At 30.5% G+C, this 19863-nt stretch overlaps 1 protein-coding gene across 3 annotated transcripts; it reads left to right on the top strand.

The window, feature by feature from the left end:
- The first annotated feature begins 12163 nt into the window (after positions 1 to 12163).
- On the top strand, positions 12164 to 18051 carry EYA (eyes absent-like protein). Of its 3 annotated transcripts, none has more exons than XM_028060352.2 (6): positions 12164 to 12308; positions 12763 to 13056; positions 13142 to 13309; positions 16974 to 17067; positions 17148 to 17336; positions 17523 to 18051. In XM_028060352.2, the coding sequence occupies exons 2-6, from the start codon at positions 12811 to 12813 to the stop codon at positions 17780 to 17782; spliced, it is 957 nt and encodes a 318-aa protein (XP_027916153.1). In that variant the 5' UTR covers positions 12164 to 12308; positions 12763 to 12810; the 3' UTR covers positions 17783 to 18051. The 3 variants fall into 3 exon arrangements, with proteins under 3 accessions (XP_027916153.1, XP_027916152.1, XP_027916154.1); XM_028060351.2 differs by having other exon boundaries at positions 12165 to 12308; positions 12687 to 13056; XM_028060353.2 differs by having other exon boundaries at positions 12293 to 12308; positions 12697 to 13056.
- Positions 18052 to 19863: the final 1812 nt, after the last annotated feature.

Genomic DNA, 19863 nt, shown 5'->3' with positions numbered 1-19863 from the left:
AATCTTAAACCTGTGACTATGATTAGTACCTTGTATTATATATGCCTTAAATGTTATAAATTAAAATAATAATTGTGATAATCTCCCTCTCAACGATTGTTGATCAAGATTGAACTTGTAACATTGACTCTAATATCAATTGTTACGATCAAATGCTTAATACTAGACAAAAAAATTATAGTCATTAGTCATGACATAACTCTTTTTCTTTAAAAGTATAACATAAACCCAAGCCTCTGATGCCACAAAGATGAATTGTTGCCAACTTCTGCAACTGATATCATATCCTCATCTGCAATAATGCAAAAAGATCCTTGCTTCTTTCCACGAACAACAACAAGATTACCTCTCATTACCTTCCAATGTCCATCATCTCCAAAAGTGTCTTATAGATATTAAATTTTTCTTTAAGGCAGGAATTTGTATGACACTATTCAAAGTTCACACACTTCCATTAAAGTTCTGATATTAATATCACTTCTTCCTATAATATCAAAAGCCAATTTTTTCTTAGTATGCTTTGTGGTTGCAGCATTGTCTGATCTTCCACATAAGTAAAGATTTAATTTCTTTTTTCTTTTTGGGAATCTCAGTTTAGAGAAGTAGTGGAAGCTTAGTCGGCTCACATGTGTGCAGGTCCTTGTATCGAAAGTTTTCCTGACAAGAGTTCTAGATAAGTGTGTACCGTTAAGATCAACAGCGGTATGAGAAGGGGTATTCCTGGTTGGGAATTGCTTCCGCTGGAGGGGAAGTGTACCTATGTAGTGGAAGGGACTCATCTTTGAGGAAAAGATTGTTAAGAATCCAAGTGTGAGTCTAAGTCCCACATTAGCTAGAAACGGTAAAGTAGAGTAATATATAAGGATAAAGACTCATAAACTCATTACTTTAAGATTTTGGGTTGAAAGTGGTGTCAATGTCTTATGTGGTTGAACTGATGTCTCATAAGTATTGTATCTCTGAACATTAACAGGTGTTTCATGAGTTCATCGATTAAATTAAGTCAAATTTTTTTTCAGTAATTAATTAATAGTACCATAAAATATTTATGAATCTAATAATACTCTGTCAATTAAATTTCACCGTTTAAGAAAATGGAAATCCTTAATTTTTTATGGTACTTTGTTGAATTTAAAAAAAAAAAACATCAAAATTAAGTCTAATAGAAAATGTGAATCTTTTACAACGTGGTGAAATTGAGGTTGAGATGCACGTTTTACTGGGAGAAGGAACTTTTAGGGTATGTTCATTTCAACAGACGAATTTGAGACGATTTATTGTTAGCATAGAAAGCACAGTTAACGAAAAGAAAAAATTTATAAAAACACAAAAATCAATACAAATTTGTTACCGTATACTTTCTTCCTATAAGAGAAGAGATTTGCAGTTAAGTTTGAGAAAATGTCTTAAAAGACCTCACCATAATTTATTATATTATATATATAATAATTTATTTAACTTAATAAACTATTATGTTTATAATAATAATAATATAAATAATAAATAATATAATATAATATTATAAATAATAAATTATATAATATAATAATATAAATAATAAATTATATAATATAATAATATAAATTTGATAGTCGAGTTTACGGATTATATAATAGTGGAGTTTCATACTAATTTTTTATTTAAAATAAAATGCCATTCACAAATGCTTCGTAACATTTTTTTCAATACTATGGAAAAAATTAATTTATTTTATTAATTTTTGTAATTTATTTCTTTAAAGTGTAGCATTAAATAAAAATTTAAAAAATAATTATAACTTGTACAAATACTAATTTATACTACATATTACTTAAAGGGTAAAATGGTAATTTCTCTTTTATATATATATATATATATATTAAAATATTTTTTTATTTATCACATCAATCAAATCACTCACAAACTCTCACAAACTTTACTTCCAAATTCACTCACAATCACTTATAAATCCCTTAAAAAAAACAACACACATTTTACTCTTATATCCTCTCAAACTCATCTTCTCCCTCTCCCACAAATCCATCTATCCAAGTGAACAAAGCCATAGTAAAATGTGTCCAAATAGGATTATATTAAAAAAAAAAAACACAAACGAAAAACTATATTATAATTTCGATATCCTGTCAGAATCGTGACGATAAAAAAAATTCTATTTATTTTTTTATTACAATAAACTTATAAAAATTTAGTGGCAAAATTTATACACTAATATATAATTATATTTAAAATATTCACATTTATATATATTTACAATACTATATACATCTTGTATCCACATTGTTTAGTACATTTTATATTTCCTACACTAGAAGAGGAAGAAGGGTTATTTATTTACAGTTTCTCACTCATATGCGGTTTATCAAACAGGTGGAGGTAAAATGTTATGGATAGGATTCACTTGGATTGTTGGGGGTAAATAAAAGATAACTCTGATTTGTCCTTCGATGACAATCGGCGCGTTTGGAGCAAAGAGAAAAGTAATAGTAGAGTTTCCCGTTCCCTGAAATGTTATAGAATTATTTACTGCGTTGGTTTGCCATGCATTTCCTGGAAAAACAGCCACAATGTCAACGAAAAAGGGATTATGCATGTTGGGAGAAGCCATCTATGATAAGGTTATAAAATTTTGTTTTTCACACACAATAAAAAATGGGGAAGTGAGACAAATATCACATAAAAAAATACAGCATATCATAATAAAATAAAATGAAATGAAAATTCTCCAAAATCCATAAAACTAAATTTTATCATACTTTATAAAGATATTGATTAATTTTGTAGTGACTAGTCAGGATAAATGAGCTCATGGCCAACAAAGTAACTCAAGAACATTTCATCTTGAGTAATACTAACTCGTTTAAATCCCCAAGGTCATACCTCCAACTACAATAATCAAATCTTTATTTATCATAAGTTTCATTTTAATATTAAACCACATAATTATATAAATAATTAAATAGATAGGATCAATGAATAATAAATATAAATAAATAAAAAGGAGCAGTACGTAACTGGAGATAAATATAAATAAGTAAATGAGAGTAAATATAAATTGAATAAATAGGACCAGTGCGCAACTGGAGATGAATATAAATAAATAAATAGGAACGAGAACTAAATATAAATTAGAATGAGGTTAGGGGCACCTCACTTAAAGGTAAAAATAAAATAAAATTATGAGGAGATAAGAAAAATTAAAAGTCAAAAGATATAATGATAAATGTCTCCTTCCCTTACCTTAGAGATTGAAAAAAAAGTCTGAATAAATGCACGATTCAACTCTTATTTCTCCTTGGAGTCTCGCTATTTCGTTTCCTTTTTCTGATTTGCCTCTCTCGAATCTCTCTTTTTTTTTTCTCCTTTCTTTGCTTCATATGACTTTCAGTGGACCAGCTCCATATATATAGAGGCTTGAACATTAAATTCATCTAATCTTTGCAATACAAGAATGGAATATCATTAATTGAAACTCTATCTCTTTCTGAACAATGTAATTGCACCATTTATTCCAAGATAAACTTGTATTATAATTGTAAACGTAATTCTATTATAATGTTTATCTGATATATAATAATATATATATATATATATATATATATATATATATATATATATATATATTGAAGATTACGTGCTCATAGTCAAATATATTACGTGCATATATTACGTACATATATTCTGATTTATAACATTTATAATATTATGATATTAAATAATATATATATATATTTATACATATATACGTATAATTATTTATTTATATATATATATATATATATTTATGACTGAAAAAAATTATTATAACTATTTAACCATTTTTTTTTCTTTTTTTTTTCATATTGAAAACATTGTGGCATAAATTTTGAGATGTTACATTTTCTTCCCCAGATACATAAATTTCGTCCTCGAAATTTAACTTTTTATTTACTAAAACAAATGAGGATAAATTCCTCTTATTTTTTCTTCCAATTCCCATGTGGTATCTCCCGTAGTTTCATTCCAAATGACTTTTACTAGAGGGATTTGTCTACCTCTGAGTTCCTTGACCTTCTTGTCCAAAATCTGTATAGGCATTGCGTCAAATGTGAGGTTATTCTTTAATTGTACTATATCAGGTCTTATCACATGAGTTGGATCAGAAATATATTTTCTTAATTGAGACACATGAAATACATTATGAAGGTTGGAAAGGAACGAAGGTAAGCAAATTTGATAAGCAACAGGACCTATTTTTCTAAGAATTTGGTAAGGCCAATAAACCGGAGAGTGAGTTTCTTTGATTTCATCACTCTACCAATTCCAGTGGTTGGTGTTACTTTCAAGAATACATGATCACCTTCTTGAAATTCAAGAGGTCATCTTTTCTTGTCAACATAACTTTTTTGTCTACTCTGAGTTGTTCTCAATTTTTCCCTAATCATTTTGATTTTCTCAGTTGTATGTTGAATCATGTCAGGACCTAACACTGAATTCTCACCGGTCTCAAACCAACACAAAGGTGTTCTACATTTCCTTCCATATAATGCCTCATAGGGTGCCATACCTATGCTAGAATGGAAGCTATTGTTATAAGTGAACTCAATCAAAGGCAGACATTGATCCCAACTACTAGAATCTTCTAATACACAAGCTCTTAATAAATCTTCCAAAGATTGGATTGTCTTTTCTGATTTCCATCAGTTTGGGGATGATATGCTGAGCTAAGATGGAGTTTAGTCCCCAAGGCCTGATGTAAGCTTCCCCAAAACTTAGAAGTAAATCTGGGATCCCTATCAGACACAATACTTGTTGGAACTCCATGTAACCTGACAATTTCTTTTATGTACAATTCAATCAATTTTTCCAATGAATACCTAATGTTAATGGGTAAGAAATGAGTAGACTTTGTTAACCTATCCACGATAACCCATATGGAATCAAATTTTTGAATGGTTCGTGGGAGGCCAACTACAAAATCCATTGCTATACTATCCCATTTCCATTCAGGTATATCTAAGGATTGTAACATTTCTGCTGGCTTTTGGTGTTCTATTTTAGCTTTTTGACAAACTAGACATTTTGCTACATATTGTGCCACTACCAAAACATTTTCTTGAGATCTTGATACATTTTTGTTGTGCCCGGATGTATGCTTAATTTGCTTTTATGTGCTTCTTCTAGAATCATTTCCTTAATTTCCTCATTATTGGGTACACACATCCTGTCCTTAAATCTCAAAATTTTAGTTTTATCTATGCCAAAATTCTCCCCACCTCTTTGACCTATCAATTTCTTTTTCTTATTAATGAACTCATCTCTTTCTTGTGCCTCATGGATTTGCTTTTGTAAATTGTTAGTGATCTGAATAGAGTTTAATTGCATTTTATCATGGTTTAGGGTGACCGACAAATTCATGTCTCTAAATTTTCCTAACAAATTCATTTCATGAATCATTAGTGAAGAGACATGTAAAGATTTTCTGCTTAAAGCATCTGCCACTACATTTGCCTTTCCTGGATGGTAATGTAATTCAAAATCATAGTCTTTTAGAAATTTCATCCATCTCCTTTGTCTCATATTTAATTCCTTTTGGTCAAACAAGTATTTGAGACTCTTATGATCACTAAAAATTTCTCTTGTGTTCTTAGTTGCCTAGAACTATATGCCACTACCCTTCTATCTCTCATAAGAACACAACCTAATCCCATTTTGGAAGCATCACAAAATATAACAAAGTGTCCAGTAGAATCAGGTAATGCTAAAACAGGAGAAGTGGTTAATCTTTTCTTGAGTTCTTGAAAACTATTTTCACATTTTTCTGTCCACACAAAAGCTTGGCCCTTTTTGGTGAGTTGGGTTAAAGGCATAGTTATTTTAGAAAATCCCTCAATGAATCTTCTATAATATCCTGCTAAACCGAGAAAACTGCGAATCTCAGTCATTGTTTTTGTGGTTCCCATTGTAAAATTGCTTCTACTTTGGTCAGATCCACTGACACTCCCTTATTGGAAATCACATGTCCTAAGAATTTTACTTCCTCTAACCAGAATTCACACTTACACAATTTAGCATACAATCTCTTTTCTTTCAAGATTTGCAAGACAATTCGAGGTGTTACTTATGTTCCTCAATAGTCATAGAGTAAATAAGAATGTCATCTATAAAAACAACTACAAATTAATCTAAAAAGGGATGGAAGATCCTATTCATATAATCCATAAATATTGCAGGAGCATTGGTCACACCAGAAGGCATCACTTGATATTCATAATGGTCATACCTAGTTCTGAAATCAATTTTTTGTATGTCTTTTGCTTTTACTCTAATTTGATGATATCCCGACCTTAGATCTATCTTAGAAAATATAGAGGCTCCTCTTAATTGGTCAATCAAGTCATCTATTCTAGGAAGAGGGTATTTATTCTTTATGGTGAATTTATTTAATTAATGGTAATTTACGCATAACCTAAAACTTCCATATTTCTTTTTAACTAACAAAACTGGGGCTCCCCAAGGTGACACACTAGGACGAATGAACTGTTTTTCAAGTAACTCTTCTAATTGTTTCTTCAATTTTGCTAATTCAGAGGGTGACATCCTATATGGTGCCATAGAGATTGGTCCAACTCCAGGCATCAGATCTATGGAAAATTCAATTTCTCTGTTAGGTGGTAAACCAGGAATATCATTGGGAAAGACTTCAGGAAAATCTTGAACAATTGCTATATTTTTCAATTCAACTTCCTCTTTTATTTCCATAGAAGATAATAACAAGTACCCTTGAATTTCATTCCTTAAAGGCTCACTTTTTGAATTGGTAGGTGATTTTAGAAGATTCTCAGAGTTTGGAAATATCACTGATTTCTTACCACAATTCAAAAGGACTCGATTAGAAGATAATCAGTCCATACCTAAGATTACATCTAATTGAGATAAAGGTAGACATATTAAATTTACAAGGAATTTTCTATTTTCAATGGACAGTGGACAGTCTAAACAAACTCTATTGGTAATTACTGAGTCATTTGTGGGAGTTGAAATAACCAAACTAGTTTTTAGAAAAGAGGTCAACATATTGAGATGTTGAACACAATAATTGGAAATGAATGAGTGAGTTGCACCTGAGTCATACAATACATTTAAAGTTTTTCCTTTAATAAAACACATACCTTGAATTAGATCATGGTTTTCAGCAGCTTCAGCTCCAGTCATGGTGTACACTCTTCCTATGGTGGTAGGTCTTGTCTTGGTTGCAACTGGATTGAAATATGGCTTATGTTGTCCACACTCAGAGAATAGGTGACCAGGTTTTCCACACTTGAAACAGACTGGTCCCTTAAGATGACAATCTTTAGCATGATGACCTTGTCCGCATTTAAAGCATATGATATGATCATATACAAGTCTACTAGAATTTCCTGATGAAGATTGGTTGGATTGGGTCCTCCATTGTGGGCGATTGTAAGGTTTTCCCTCATTGCGTTTATTTTTATTTATTTGGGGTCCAAAATATTTTGGTTTGATATTTTGGTTGTTCTCAAAATCTTCCAAAAATCTACACTTGTGAATAAGCATAGGAAAGTCAATAATTTCTAGTATTCCTATTGCTTTTCTCAATTCATCTCTAAGTCCATTTTCAAATTTTATACACTTCATCCTTTCCTCTGGGTGATAAAAGAAAGTAGAGTATTTTCCTAATTCTTCAAACTTAGAAGCATATTCCCCCACTGTCACACTTCCTTGCTTCAACTGCATAAACTCTATTTCTTTTGCTCTCCTCACATCATTAGGGAAATATTTTTCTAAAAACTTTGTTCTGAATACATCCCAGGTAATAATTATTCTTCCTCCTTCAAGTAATCTCCTGGTACCATCCCACCAATATTCGGCTTCTCCTATTAACATAAATACAACATAATTCACCTTTTGGTTGTCAGCACAGTTCATAACTCAAAATATTTTCTCCATTTCCTTAATCCATAATTCAGCTTTTTCTGGATCATATCCTCCAGAAAAATGTGGGGGTTTGTTTCTCATAAATTCAGCTAAACCTTGTGATTCAGGGTTTCCTTCAAGTCTTTGATTCCTCACTAGAGCAGCAGCCATGTCTCGGATAGCTTGCATTGCTTTAGTTAATCCATTGTTCCTCCTAATGTTTGCCATCTGGAATCGTATGAGTTAGTAAATAATGAGCACATTTCACAGATCTCGCATGAAACGTGGCTCTAATACCATCTAATGTGATGATAAAAACAAATTCTATTTATTTTTTTATTACAATATACTTATAAAAATTTAGAGGCAAAATTTATACACTAATATATAATTATATTTAAAATATTCACACACACACACACACACACACACACATATATATACATATATATATATATATATATATATTTATATTTACAATACTCTATACATCCTATATCCACATTGTTTAGTACATTTTATATTTCGTACACTAGAAGAGGAAGAAGGGTTATTTATTTACAGTTTCTCACTCATATGCGGTTTATCAAACAGGTGGAGGTAAAATGTTATGGATAGGATTCACTTGGATTGTTGGGGGTAAATAAAAGATAACTCTGATTTGTCCTTCGATGACAATCGGCGCGTTTGGAGCAAAGAGAAAAGTAATAGTAGAGTTTCCCGTTCCCTGAAATGTTATAGAATTATTTACTGCGTTGGTTTGCCATGCATTTCCTGGAAAAACAGCCACAATGTCAACGAAAAAGGGATTATGCATGTTGGGAGAAGCCATCTATGATAAGGTTATAAAATTTTGTTTTTCACACACAATAAAAAATGGGGAAGTGAGACAAATATCACATAAAAAAATACAGCATATCATAATAAAATAAAATGAAATGAAAATTCTCCAAAATCCATAAAACTAAATTTTATCATACTTTATAAAGATATTGATTAATTTTGTAGTGACTAGTCAGGATAAATGAGCTCATGGCCAACAAAGTAACTCAAGAACATTTCATCTTGAGTAATACTAACTCGTTTAAATCCTCAAGGTCATACCTCCAACTACAATAATCAAATCTTTATTTATCATAAGTTTCATTTTAATATTAAACCACATAATTATATAAATAATTAAATAGATAGGATCAATGAATAATAAATATAAATAAATAAAAAGGAGCAGTACGTAACTGGAGATAAATATAAATAAGTAAATGAGAGTAAATATAAATTGAATAAATAGGACCAATGCGCAACTGGAGATGAATATAAATAAATAAATAGGAACGAGAACTAAATATAAATTAGAATGAGGTTAGGGGCACCTCACTTAAAGGTAAAAATAAAATAAAATTATGAGGAGATAAGAAAAATTAAAAGTCAAAAGATATAATGATAAATGTCTCCTTCCCTTACCTTAGAGATTGAAAAAAAAGTCTGAATAAATGCACGATTCAACTCTTATTTCTCCTTGGAGTCTCGCTATTTCGTTTCCTTTTTCTGATTTGCCTCTCTCGAATCTCTCTTTTTTTTTTCTCCTTTCTTTGCTTCATATGACTTTCAGTGGACCAGCTCCATATATATAGAGGCTTGAACATTAAATTCATCTAATCTTTGCAGAGATTCGCAGTACAAGAATGGAATATCATTAATTGAAAGTCTATCTCTTTCTGAACAATGTACTTACACCATTTATTCCAAGATAAACTTGTATTATAATTGTAAACGTAATTCTATTATAATGTTTATCTGATATATATAATATATATATATATATATATATAATATTATGATATTAAATAATATATATATATATATATATATATATATATTTATACACGTTTACAATTATATATATATATATTTATGACTGAAAAAAATTATTATAACTATTTAACCATTTTTTTTTTTACATACTGAAAACATTGTGGCATAAATTTTGAGATGTTACAAGAATAAATATCATAATTTGTATCGAAAGATGGGACTTTGGTTAATAGATCAGTAAAATTTTACCATTGTGAATTTCACCCTTACAAAGATGTTAAGGGTCTGTTCATTTCAATAGACGAATTTGAGACGATGTACTGTTAGTATAAAAAGCACAGTTAACGAAAAGAAAAAATCTATAAAAACACAAAAATCAATGCAAATTTGTTACTTTATACTTTCTTCCTATAAGAGAAGAGATTTGCGGTTAAGTTTGAGAAAATGTCTTAAAAGACCTCACCATAATTTATTATATTATATATATACTAATTTATTTAACTTAATAAACTATTATGTTTATAATAATAATAATATAAATAATAAATAATATTATATTATATTATAAATAATAAATTATATAATATAATAATATAAATAATAAATTATATAATATAATAATATAAATTTGATAGTCGAGTTTACAGATTATACAATAGTGGAATTTCATACTAATTTTTTATTTAAAATAAAATGCCATTCACAAATGCTTCGTAACATTTTTTTAATACTATGGAAAAAATTAATTTATTTTATTAATTTTTGTAATTTATTTCTTTAAAGTGTAGCATTAAATAAAAATTTAAAAAATAATTATAACTCGTACAAATACTAATTTATACTACATATTACTTAAAAGGTAAAATGGTAATTTCTCTTATATATATATATTAAAATATTTTTTTATTTATCACATCAATCAAATCACTCACAAACTCTCACAAACTTTATTTCCAAATTCACTCACAATCACTTCTAAATCCCTTAAAAAAAAGACAACACACATTTCACTCTTATATCCACTCAAACTCATCTTCTCCCTCTCCCACAAATCCATCTATCCAAGTGAACAAAACCTAAGTGTGAGATAATGAGAAAAGTGATTTTTTTAGTGTAATAGCTATCATACGCGTTTTAATTTACATTTTATGGATTTTATTGTCATATTACTTTTATAAAATTGTTGTAATACTTTAAATTATTTATGAAAAAAAAAATTCTAAAACAGAAAAGTATATCTTTTACTTATAAAACATTTTTTTTTATAAAAATGGGTTGTTTTGACCCATTTATTACAAAAATGGATCAGTTTACTAATTAATTACATGAGAAGATCAATTTACTAATTATTTGATTTCTCTTTATTTATTTTTAACTTTTATGTAATTTCTAAGGTTTTATATACTTTTTTTAAAAATAAATTTTTAATAATTTGACTAAAAATATTTTAAATAAAATTTTATTAAAATTTTGATATTTTAAAACTTAATATTTTAAATTTTTTTATTACATTTTATTATAAAATTTACAATAATAAAATTTGATTAAAAATATTTTAAATAAAATTTTATAAAAATTTTGATATTTTAAAAAATAATATTTTAAATTTTATTATAAAATTTACAATAATTAAATTTTATTTAAAATATTTTTAATCAAATTATTAAAATTTTATTTTTAAAAAAGTATATAAAATTTTAAAAATTATTATAAAAGTTAAAAATAAAATAGAGAAAAGTCATATTAGTAAATTACATCTGTAATGTAATTAATTAATAAATTGATCTATTTTTATTATAAGTAAGTTAAAATGATCTATTTTTTCAGAAAAAATTAGTCAAATCAGTAAATTCACCATGTTACATAATTAATTAATAAATTAACAATAGGTTAAAGCGACTATTTTATAAAAGATCATATAAAACCGAATCCGGTCTTGGTCCTTTCTCAAAATCTTGTTAATTCGTCCAAACACTTTATCACCCAAGAAAGAAACATAATTAAACACTATTTTCTTGCAGAGAAATAAGTGAGACTCATGCAACAGACAACTTTGAAATAAAATCTTACCCATAGGTAAACTGAACCGACCAACATAACGACAAGTGACATCGTGTGAGAGAGTCCAATCGAGTATAAGAAAATCGTTGTTTTAAAAAATAAATAAATAAAGGAAGAACTTTGTTAAAAACAGAACTTCACCTGTTGAGTTTCAATTAGATGATCATTTGTTTCTATTTATTTTATTATTAACAAGGAACCAACTTATGAAAATTTTATTTATTGAACTATCTAACAGGGACCAATTTGAATATTTAATATTTAGTGTTTGTTCGGTTATTTTGGTCCCTTTTGTTTTTGCGACTTTAGTTCCCAAACTTTCTAAAATATGTAATTTTAGTTTACTATACTGGGCTCGAAATGTGGGCTGATCATTTGGGCCTGTGTGAAAGCGCAATAAATGTAAACGGAAAACATTATAGTTGCGCTAGATTCTTGAACTTGATGGTTTCACTCAGTTTCACGTCACAACTTCATCGTCCTCCTCTTACTCAAGTCCTCTGCAACTTTAACCTAAAGTAAACAACCTCCTCTGTATCCACCTATTTCTCTACATTCACTTATTTTTTATACCTGTTTTTGTTGTTTGTGTATCAAATTAGCTCGCTGATTCGAATCTTACCGATTTTGGTTATTGTAATTAACAATATAGTATGTTTATCCAAGTAATCTTGATTTCTGAATTCATCACTAATTCGCATTCTCTTTATTTTGTTATTTTTTAAACTTTCGTTTATTTTAAACCTATTCGATTAATTTCAACTGTGGTTGTTTAAGTTTGTTCAACAACTGAATGAGTGTGAGCAAGATTGATCTATTTTAATTTGTTGTAAATCCTGATATTCTGAGTGTTAATTCACTTAATTACTGACACATTTCATTCTTCCTTGTTGAAGATGATCTCAGCACGCGTTGATAAAAGTGTTAAGTAACTTGCTGCAATGAATACTTAAACATGAACTTTTGCTGCAGTGCACTGCGACTGTGACTGTAGGGTGAGTTCGTTGAACACACGTAACAATGGCTGATGCAGTTGGCATGCCTGAGCAGGACACACCGATTTTTTCCGGCAACAATGTCCGTCCAAGGTTGGATGTCTATGTTTGGGACATGGATGAGACGCTTGTACTACTCAACTCCTTGCTGAAATCATCATATGCAGAGGCTTTTAACGGTCTGAAGGATGTGCAGAAGGGAGTTGAAATCGGGAGGATGTGGGAAAATCTCATTCTACAAACATGTGATGATTATTTCTTCTATGAACAAGTAAAATTTGGGTTATATGTTGAAATTTCCATGGATCGTTTGCTTGTGGAATGTCATTGATTGATTTGGGGTTTCTATGCTGCAGATTGAAAATTACAATAAGCCATTTCTTGATGCTCTGGCCCAATATGATGATGGGAGGGACTTATCTGATTACGACTTCAACAAAGATGAATTAGGCGCCCCTCAAGATGATGCGAACAAAAGAAAACTTGCATATAGGCATCGAGTCATTGCCGAAAAGTACATACAGGTTAAACTTCTGGAGCATTATTATTTCTGTATTCAACTTTTGAAGCTTAGTACTATTGTATGGAATTTTGTGTTATGTGTTATAATAATGTTGCACATTTATTGGTGATTCTTGAAATTAATGTATATAATTTATGTATGTATCTGACAGTACTTTCCTTTGTATTTTCAATTTTCATTTTTATCATGATGAAATGGTTCTCAGTTATGAAGCCATAGCATTGTTTTGATTTTATGGACCATGCCTATAAATAATAGTTTCCACAACACATTATCAATTACTTATAAGATTAAAGAGAGAATGATTGAGTTCACTTTTTATGCCTGCATGTTATAGTTTGTTGTAGTCTATAAATTCATAGTTGCAACGAGTTTTTGAACCTTATGAAACTTGTCTCAAAGTGCATACATGTTAAAATAAGTTATAAATTATTTTGTGGAGCAATTTTGGCAGTCTTACATTTAACATAAAAGGTTTTGATAGGCCATTGGCATGTGATTAGGAGGAGGGTAAAAGGGAGGGAGCCCAATGGTAGCACGAGCAGATGTTTATGAGAGGAAAAAGAAAAGTAAGAAAAGTTAAAGTAAGGGGAAAGAAATGGAAAATTCAGTTAGCAGATAGGAAAAAGGTTCATTAGTGAATTGTGATGGGTTGCTTGTTGTGGGGAAAGGAGGAGCTTCCGGAATCAGGATTAGTTGGAGGAAGAGAGCGAGAGAGAAGGGTTGCATAGAAGATAGTTTAAGGTCTTGAGTGTATGTTTGGTGGGTGGTGAGTTAGTTATGCTATTTAGGTTCTGTTTGGATGAACTTTTCTATGGACATATGTAAGAGAAGAAAATAAGAAGGTAAAATAAATTGAGTTTTTCTTGTAAGTTAAATCAACTAATAAACTTTAACTTTTTTACTAGATCTTTCTCTAATTTCTCTGAAAGTTTAAATGATAAGCTGATTTAGTTTATAGAAGAAACTTAATTTATTTTACTTCATATTTTCTTCCAAGTGCATATAGAAAAATCTCCTTTCTTTTTGTTGAGCGTTCTGTTTATCAGAAGATTTTTACTCAGCTGTAGGGAGCTTTGCTCCCCAATTTCTGAGTTAGTATTATTCAGTATATCTTGTTTCTATCAGTTTTTGAGTTAGATATTTTCTGATTTTTGTGATGCTTATTCTGAAATCATTTGATTTTTGTCTTTACTTATTTATTGCTGGATTTTGGATTTAATGTATATCTATTACTTTTCCAATATTCCATAGTTTGTATTTTAGATATTGAATAGTATGGCAATTGATAATTAACCCCGTTTTCATAAATTTGTGTCTAAGGTGATATACTTTTGTATTGTTTTCATATCAATCTCACATTTTATCTGGAAAATTATATCTTGACAATGGGACCAGTTGACAACCAATGATAGACAAGTTTTTTTAATATTAAAAATGCATGACAATGGGTTGTTGAAAGAAAATACCATAATAATTTTTTTCAATTAAAATATTACAATTGTAGAGTGGTTTTGGGTGTCCATATATCACTACCTGTGAAACACAAAAATACACAAGAAGGAAGGGTTGACTTTTGTATTTAAAACTCAATAACTTTTGCAAATCAACATTTGATAACAACAATCAGACAAAGTTTAAACTTGACAGACGCATTGTCAAGCAATTTTCCGCAGAGTAGCATCTAATGAAAATAGTCAGCTGAAACTTCAAGTTGACAATTGTACTATCAAAGTCTCTTTCTAAAACTCATTTAAGTAAAACTCTTCTTCTTTGATTAGTTTTAGATAAATAACATGCAATTTAAACAAATAAGAGTTGAAAGAGATTTACACAAGGTATTTTTATACTCATTCATTTGAAATCCAAACTACATCTAGTTGTTGATAAACACAATCAAGTTCCACTATCATGCTAATGCTACAAGATACAAGGCAAGTATTCTTTGGATCCCAACTAGTTTTGGCTAAACAAACATAAAGTATTAGTTAAACCGTCGCCATTGTTGGTTAGAACTGTGTATTATTTGGAATACAACCACTCATGACTAAGTTAGTGTATTCTTTGAAAAACAACCACTCTTGGCTAGTGTCAAGTATTCTTTGGAACATGACCCCTCGTGGCAAATTGAGTAATCTTTGAAACACAATCACTCCTAGTTAAGACCAAATATTCTTTGTAACACAATCACTCCTGGCTAAATAACTTCTTTGGACATACAATCACTCCTGACAAAACATTGAGTATTCTTTAAGCCTAGGTACTCTTAGCTAAACACTTTGTTTACACAAAGGATGTGATCTAAACATCATAGGTTTGCTAGCTAAAAGAGGGTAACATCCTAAGCCGGATACAAGATGATAAACACTCGTTTAGGTGGCTAAATGAATACAACAATGTTCTTACTAACAAACTGGAAGCTTAAGGATTGCTAAAGATATAAGAGCTTTGTTATCGTTCTCGTTATAGGAGTTTCGTCAATGTCGTCAACCTTTCTTCTTCAATGAGGTCTTCTTTATATAGATGTTGAGAAGAAAAGAGTCGATACAAATCCTTTAAGAGATGTTGTGAGGTCTTGCAAAGATCTTCTTCCTCTTGTGTTTGTCCACGTTCAAGCTGGTAGATGGATTAAATGCTTTTAATGCAACATTAAATGCATATAACTTCTTTAAGTTACATTTTTATACACAACATGACTTATTATACCTAGATTAGGTAGCTTCTTTCCAAACTTGAGCAAAGCATAAAGCTTGACATGGCTAATCTTTGTAGGTCTGACATTCTGCTTTTTCAGAAAAGTTGTTCATGGGAAGTAGCTTTGGCACGTTCTTTAGGAGATTTTTGATGTAGACTCTTCAATACGAGATTCTCTTGTAAGATGCCAAGAGATGAACATTCTCTACAAGCATAGAATAAGCATTTATGAGTATTCCACATTTATTATGAATACTTCAGACTATATGTCGTTATCATTCGTCCAAGCAAAAGCTTATAAGACGAACTATATAGGCAAAGCGTTGTGTGTTTGGTTGGCTAGGCGAAGCTCCGTAAGCAAAAAACATATGCATCTATTTGACCAGATGAAACACTTGTATCTGTCGAGACCCGATGCTTATAAAACATATTTTATAGTTTGTTGTTAAGCATATAATCAAAAATCAAATATAGGGTCCGTTGAACTTTGCTTTAACAGTACCCCTTTTATCTTCCATTAAAAACAGTAAAATGTCAAATGCTAAGACTTAGCAAGCTGAGTGCTTCATCTTTAAAGAATTGCTTGTGGATTAATGTTGAAGACAAACAACAAGGCTACGTGACTATATACACCTGAGTGCCGCAACTTTTTTTGTTAATTTATGTTTTAATTCCTATGCTAACAGATCAATAGTTGTAAAATAACTGAAACAAGCTTTGAAGTTTCAACAGATCAATGCTCATAATGTAAAACTTGATTATTGTTTAGAAAAAACTTCATGAGGTTTTAGTTTATTGGTGAGAGATGCTGCTTTCCCTTTTTTTTTCTGATGACTAAAGCTTTGTAGATATCATGAAGTGAGAATCTGAGGAGACTTGGAGAGTTACCAAACAAGTTGTTGTTTACTTTATTTGGTAGCTTTTCTATTGGTAGGTTAACATAAGATAAATCTTTTCTTGTTTGGTTTCAGGGTTTACAGAATATTTTAGATCAAGAGACAATAAAACACTGGGATGAATTGTATGATAAAACTGATGAATACACTGACAGGTGGCTTTCATCAGGTATGTTTTGATGCTTAAATGATATTATCTTTTGTTCACGACCTGTATTACTTATATCTTTCATGTTTAATATATTGTAGCACGAACCTTTTTAAAGGAGTGTTTGGGCGAAGATGAAGATGCAGTTTCTTCAGTTGCTTCTTCTGACATCAGCTATAACTCAACTAATGTAAAGCATGTTAATGTTTTAGTGACCTCTGGATCGTTAATTCCCTCACTTGTGAAATGTTTACTCTTTCGTCTGGACAGCTTGATAAGCCATGGAAATGGTGAGTAATTTTATCTCTTCGGGCTACTTTGAACTACCATAATTGATTGTTTTATGCCATATTTCTGAAAGCTCAAAGCTCACAATCATGTTATTAATGAACCTTTTTGAAAGCCTAAAACTAGTTGTCATTTCAGTAACCAGAGTTTAATCCTGATCCATGTTAATTATGTATGATGCGTTTCAGTTTATAGCTCATGGGAAGTGGGAAAAACTCAATGTTTCCGATGGATCAAGGAGCGTTTCAACCATCCTAATGTTCGCTTTTGTGTATTTGGAGATGGATGGGAAGAGTGTGAAGCTGCAGAAATCATGAGATGGCCATTTGTCAAGATTGATCCACGGCCAGGAAAACTTCACAGGTTCCCTGGTCTTACTTTGACAACAGTTAGCCACTACTTTTCTGTGGTGTATGGAAGGCCAAACAATGAGAATGAAGATGGTTGACTCAAGATCTTCATCTCATATACACTTTTCTGGTATTCATGTCTGTACCAATAATATAAAATGAATGCAGCAGCATAACCAGCAATTGTGTTACCAAGTGTATGCATTGCTTCCGTGAGATGGATATCAATCTCAGGTGCCAATTGCTTTTGAAGAAATTAGACAGAGCTATCTTTCTGACATGCGTGATGATAACTTCACGGTGTAGAAATGAATGTAGATCAGTCACCAATCACCACTTCTAATGTACATAAGATGTTTAAAATTCATCTATGTGCACATTCTGTAGGGCCCTCCACCCATTATATGTCGTTTCTACGCTTATTTCGCATAGAGAAAGGCAAATTTTAAAGCGCATTACTAACCACTACTAACCACACATGCATTACTTTTGCTGCACAAAACAATTCCTTCAAAAGGCCTAAAGTTCAATGGATTTTAGGCTTACGTGAATTCGGAGTTTTGCTCCATAATGTACATTCATAGCAAATCCATTACATACAAATTTTATAATTCTAAGTTAAAGGTTTTTCTTTTTTCTTTTTGGAGTATCCTAGAAATTCAGCATACACCTCTTTAACTCTTTCTGAAATGAAAAATGTTGGAACTTTTTTAGGGGACAGGAAGCCACTTCTAAGTTTTGTTTCATGATGCATTGCGGATGAATTGCTGACATCAATATTTATGTGCTTATGGATGGTGCTTCGCAATGTGTTAGTTTCATCTTCATTTGTAAGTTTAGATAATTGAATTTGGCCTCACATTCGCAGAGCAGTATCTGATGTGGAATGGCCGTCAACTATAACTACAGGATAAAAATCCTGATGTGATTTCTGAGGATTGACCAACAGATTATAAAGATTTTTTGAGGTCTTTGTCAATTTTTAAATTGCCGGACCTAACATTCATCTCAAAAGGTAGGTCCTCATTTGATTAAGTTTGTCACATTAATAGGAAGCTGCATGGCTGGTGTTAAGTCCAATTTTCCCTTCAGCACGCCTGTTTTCACATCAATTAAACAACTTGTCTTCTTGCTAAAAAGATAACTCCTAAAATGGTATTGGTATGGTATTCCTTGGGATTTGACATGCACTGTATATTGTTCTGACATTTGAGATATACACAGAATCTATCCTTTGTTGTCCTTTACTTTTGAGACTATGAATTGGTTCGAATTAAGGATAAGATCATTCGATAATCTATGTAGATCAGGTTCAGGCTATGCGTCCAAATGAACACTTTGTCCACTTAATCATCTACTAATGGAAGACAAATCACCACAGATTTATTTGGCCCTGCTCAGTTGGAGGACAGACACACTTTCATTATCAACTTTGGCTTGGTACGGTGACACGGACAACTTTCTTTCATAACTTTATACAGCAATATATTTTTTTTCTGCATACCACATGTTACTACAGAAAAATTAGGAAAAAAATTTCTTCTTTCAAATGCAAATAAACCCTTTAAATGTTTACCCTCAATAATATGTAAGGATTTGTATTTTTTTCCTTCTTCTAGCCAGTCATTAATTTATCATTAAATAAGTGGAAAAAAGAACTGTTCTTATCAATCACTGCCCTATTAAATGTGGAGCTGCTCTCGTTGTTTCTCTTGGAAAATTATATTAGAAAACATTTGAAAGGAATGCCACTATTGTTAATTCTCAAATTGCAATTCTTGATATTGGTTATCTTTGAAGACAAATTAAGATTTTAGACTTATCATTAGTGTAGGGTAGCACGTGATATATAATCAATGACAGTGGATTTTGTTTGCAAAACAACATATCTTTATAGGGGTCCATTGCTGCATTTTCTCACGATCAAAAGCATGGCCCGTGAGGTTTTCATTAGTAAAATTATCGTACTCAATTGAATAGAGTTAGCAATTTTATCTTCTTCTGCATGCCTATTATGTACTCACTCACATTGGTGCCCACCAAAGTAGTCTCTTCTCTCATATCATTGGATTTGGAAAGTATCTGAATTTTTCATGATAAATTTTAAAACCTGCAATGCTTCAACATAATTTATAAAGGCCCAATAAAACAATTGGTTGAGCACTTATCTTAAACCACG

This window comes from Vigna unguiculata, chromosome 3 (genome assembly GCF_037176805.1).
Source record: "Vigna unguiculata cultivar grain cowpea cultivar isolate G323 ecotype 2 chromosome 3, ASM3717680v1, whole genome shotgun sequence".
NCBI lineage: Eukaryota > Viridiplantae > Streptophyta > Magnoliopsida > Fabales > Fabaceae > Vigna > Vigna unguiculata.
This window is presented reverse-complemented; position numbering and strand designations above follow the sequence as displayed.

What these genes read in the sequence shown, in the direction of transcription:
- EYA (XM_028060352.2), top strand. Translation starts at nt 12,811, where the DNA reads ATGGCTGATGCAGTTGGCATGCCTGAGCAGGACACACCGATTTTTTCC. An exon ending in ATTATTTCTTCTATGAACAA is followed by an intron (nt 13,057 to 13,141) that starts GTAAAATTTGGG and finishes TCTATGCTGCAG; the next exon opens with ATTGAAAATTACAATAAGCC. An exon ending in TGACAGGTGGCTTTCATCAG is followed by an intron (nt 17,068 to 17,147) that starts GTATGTTTTGAT and finishes AATATATTGTAG; the next exon opens with CACGAACCTTTTTAAAGGAG.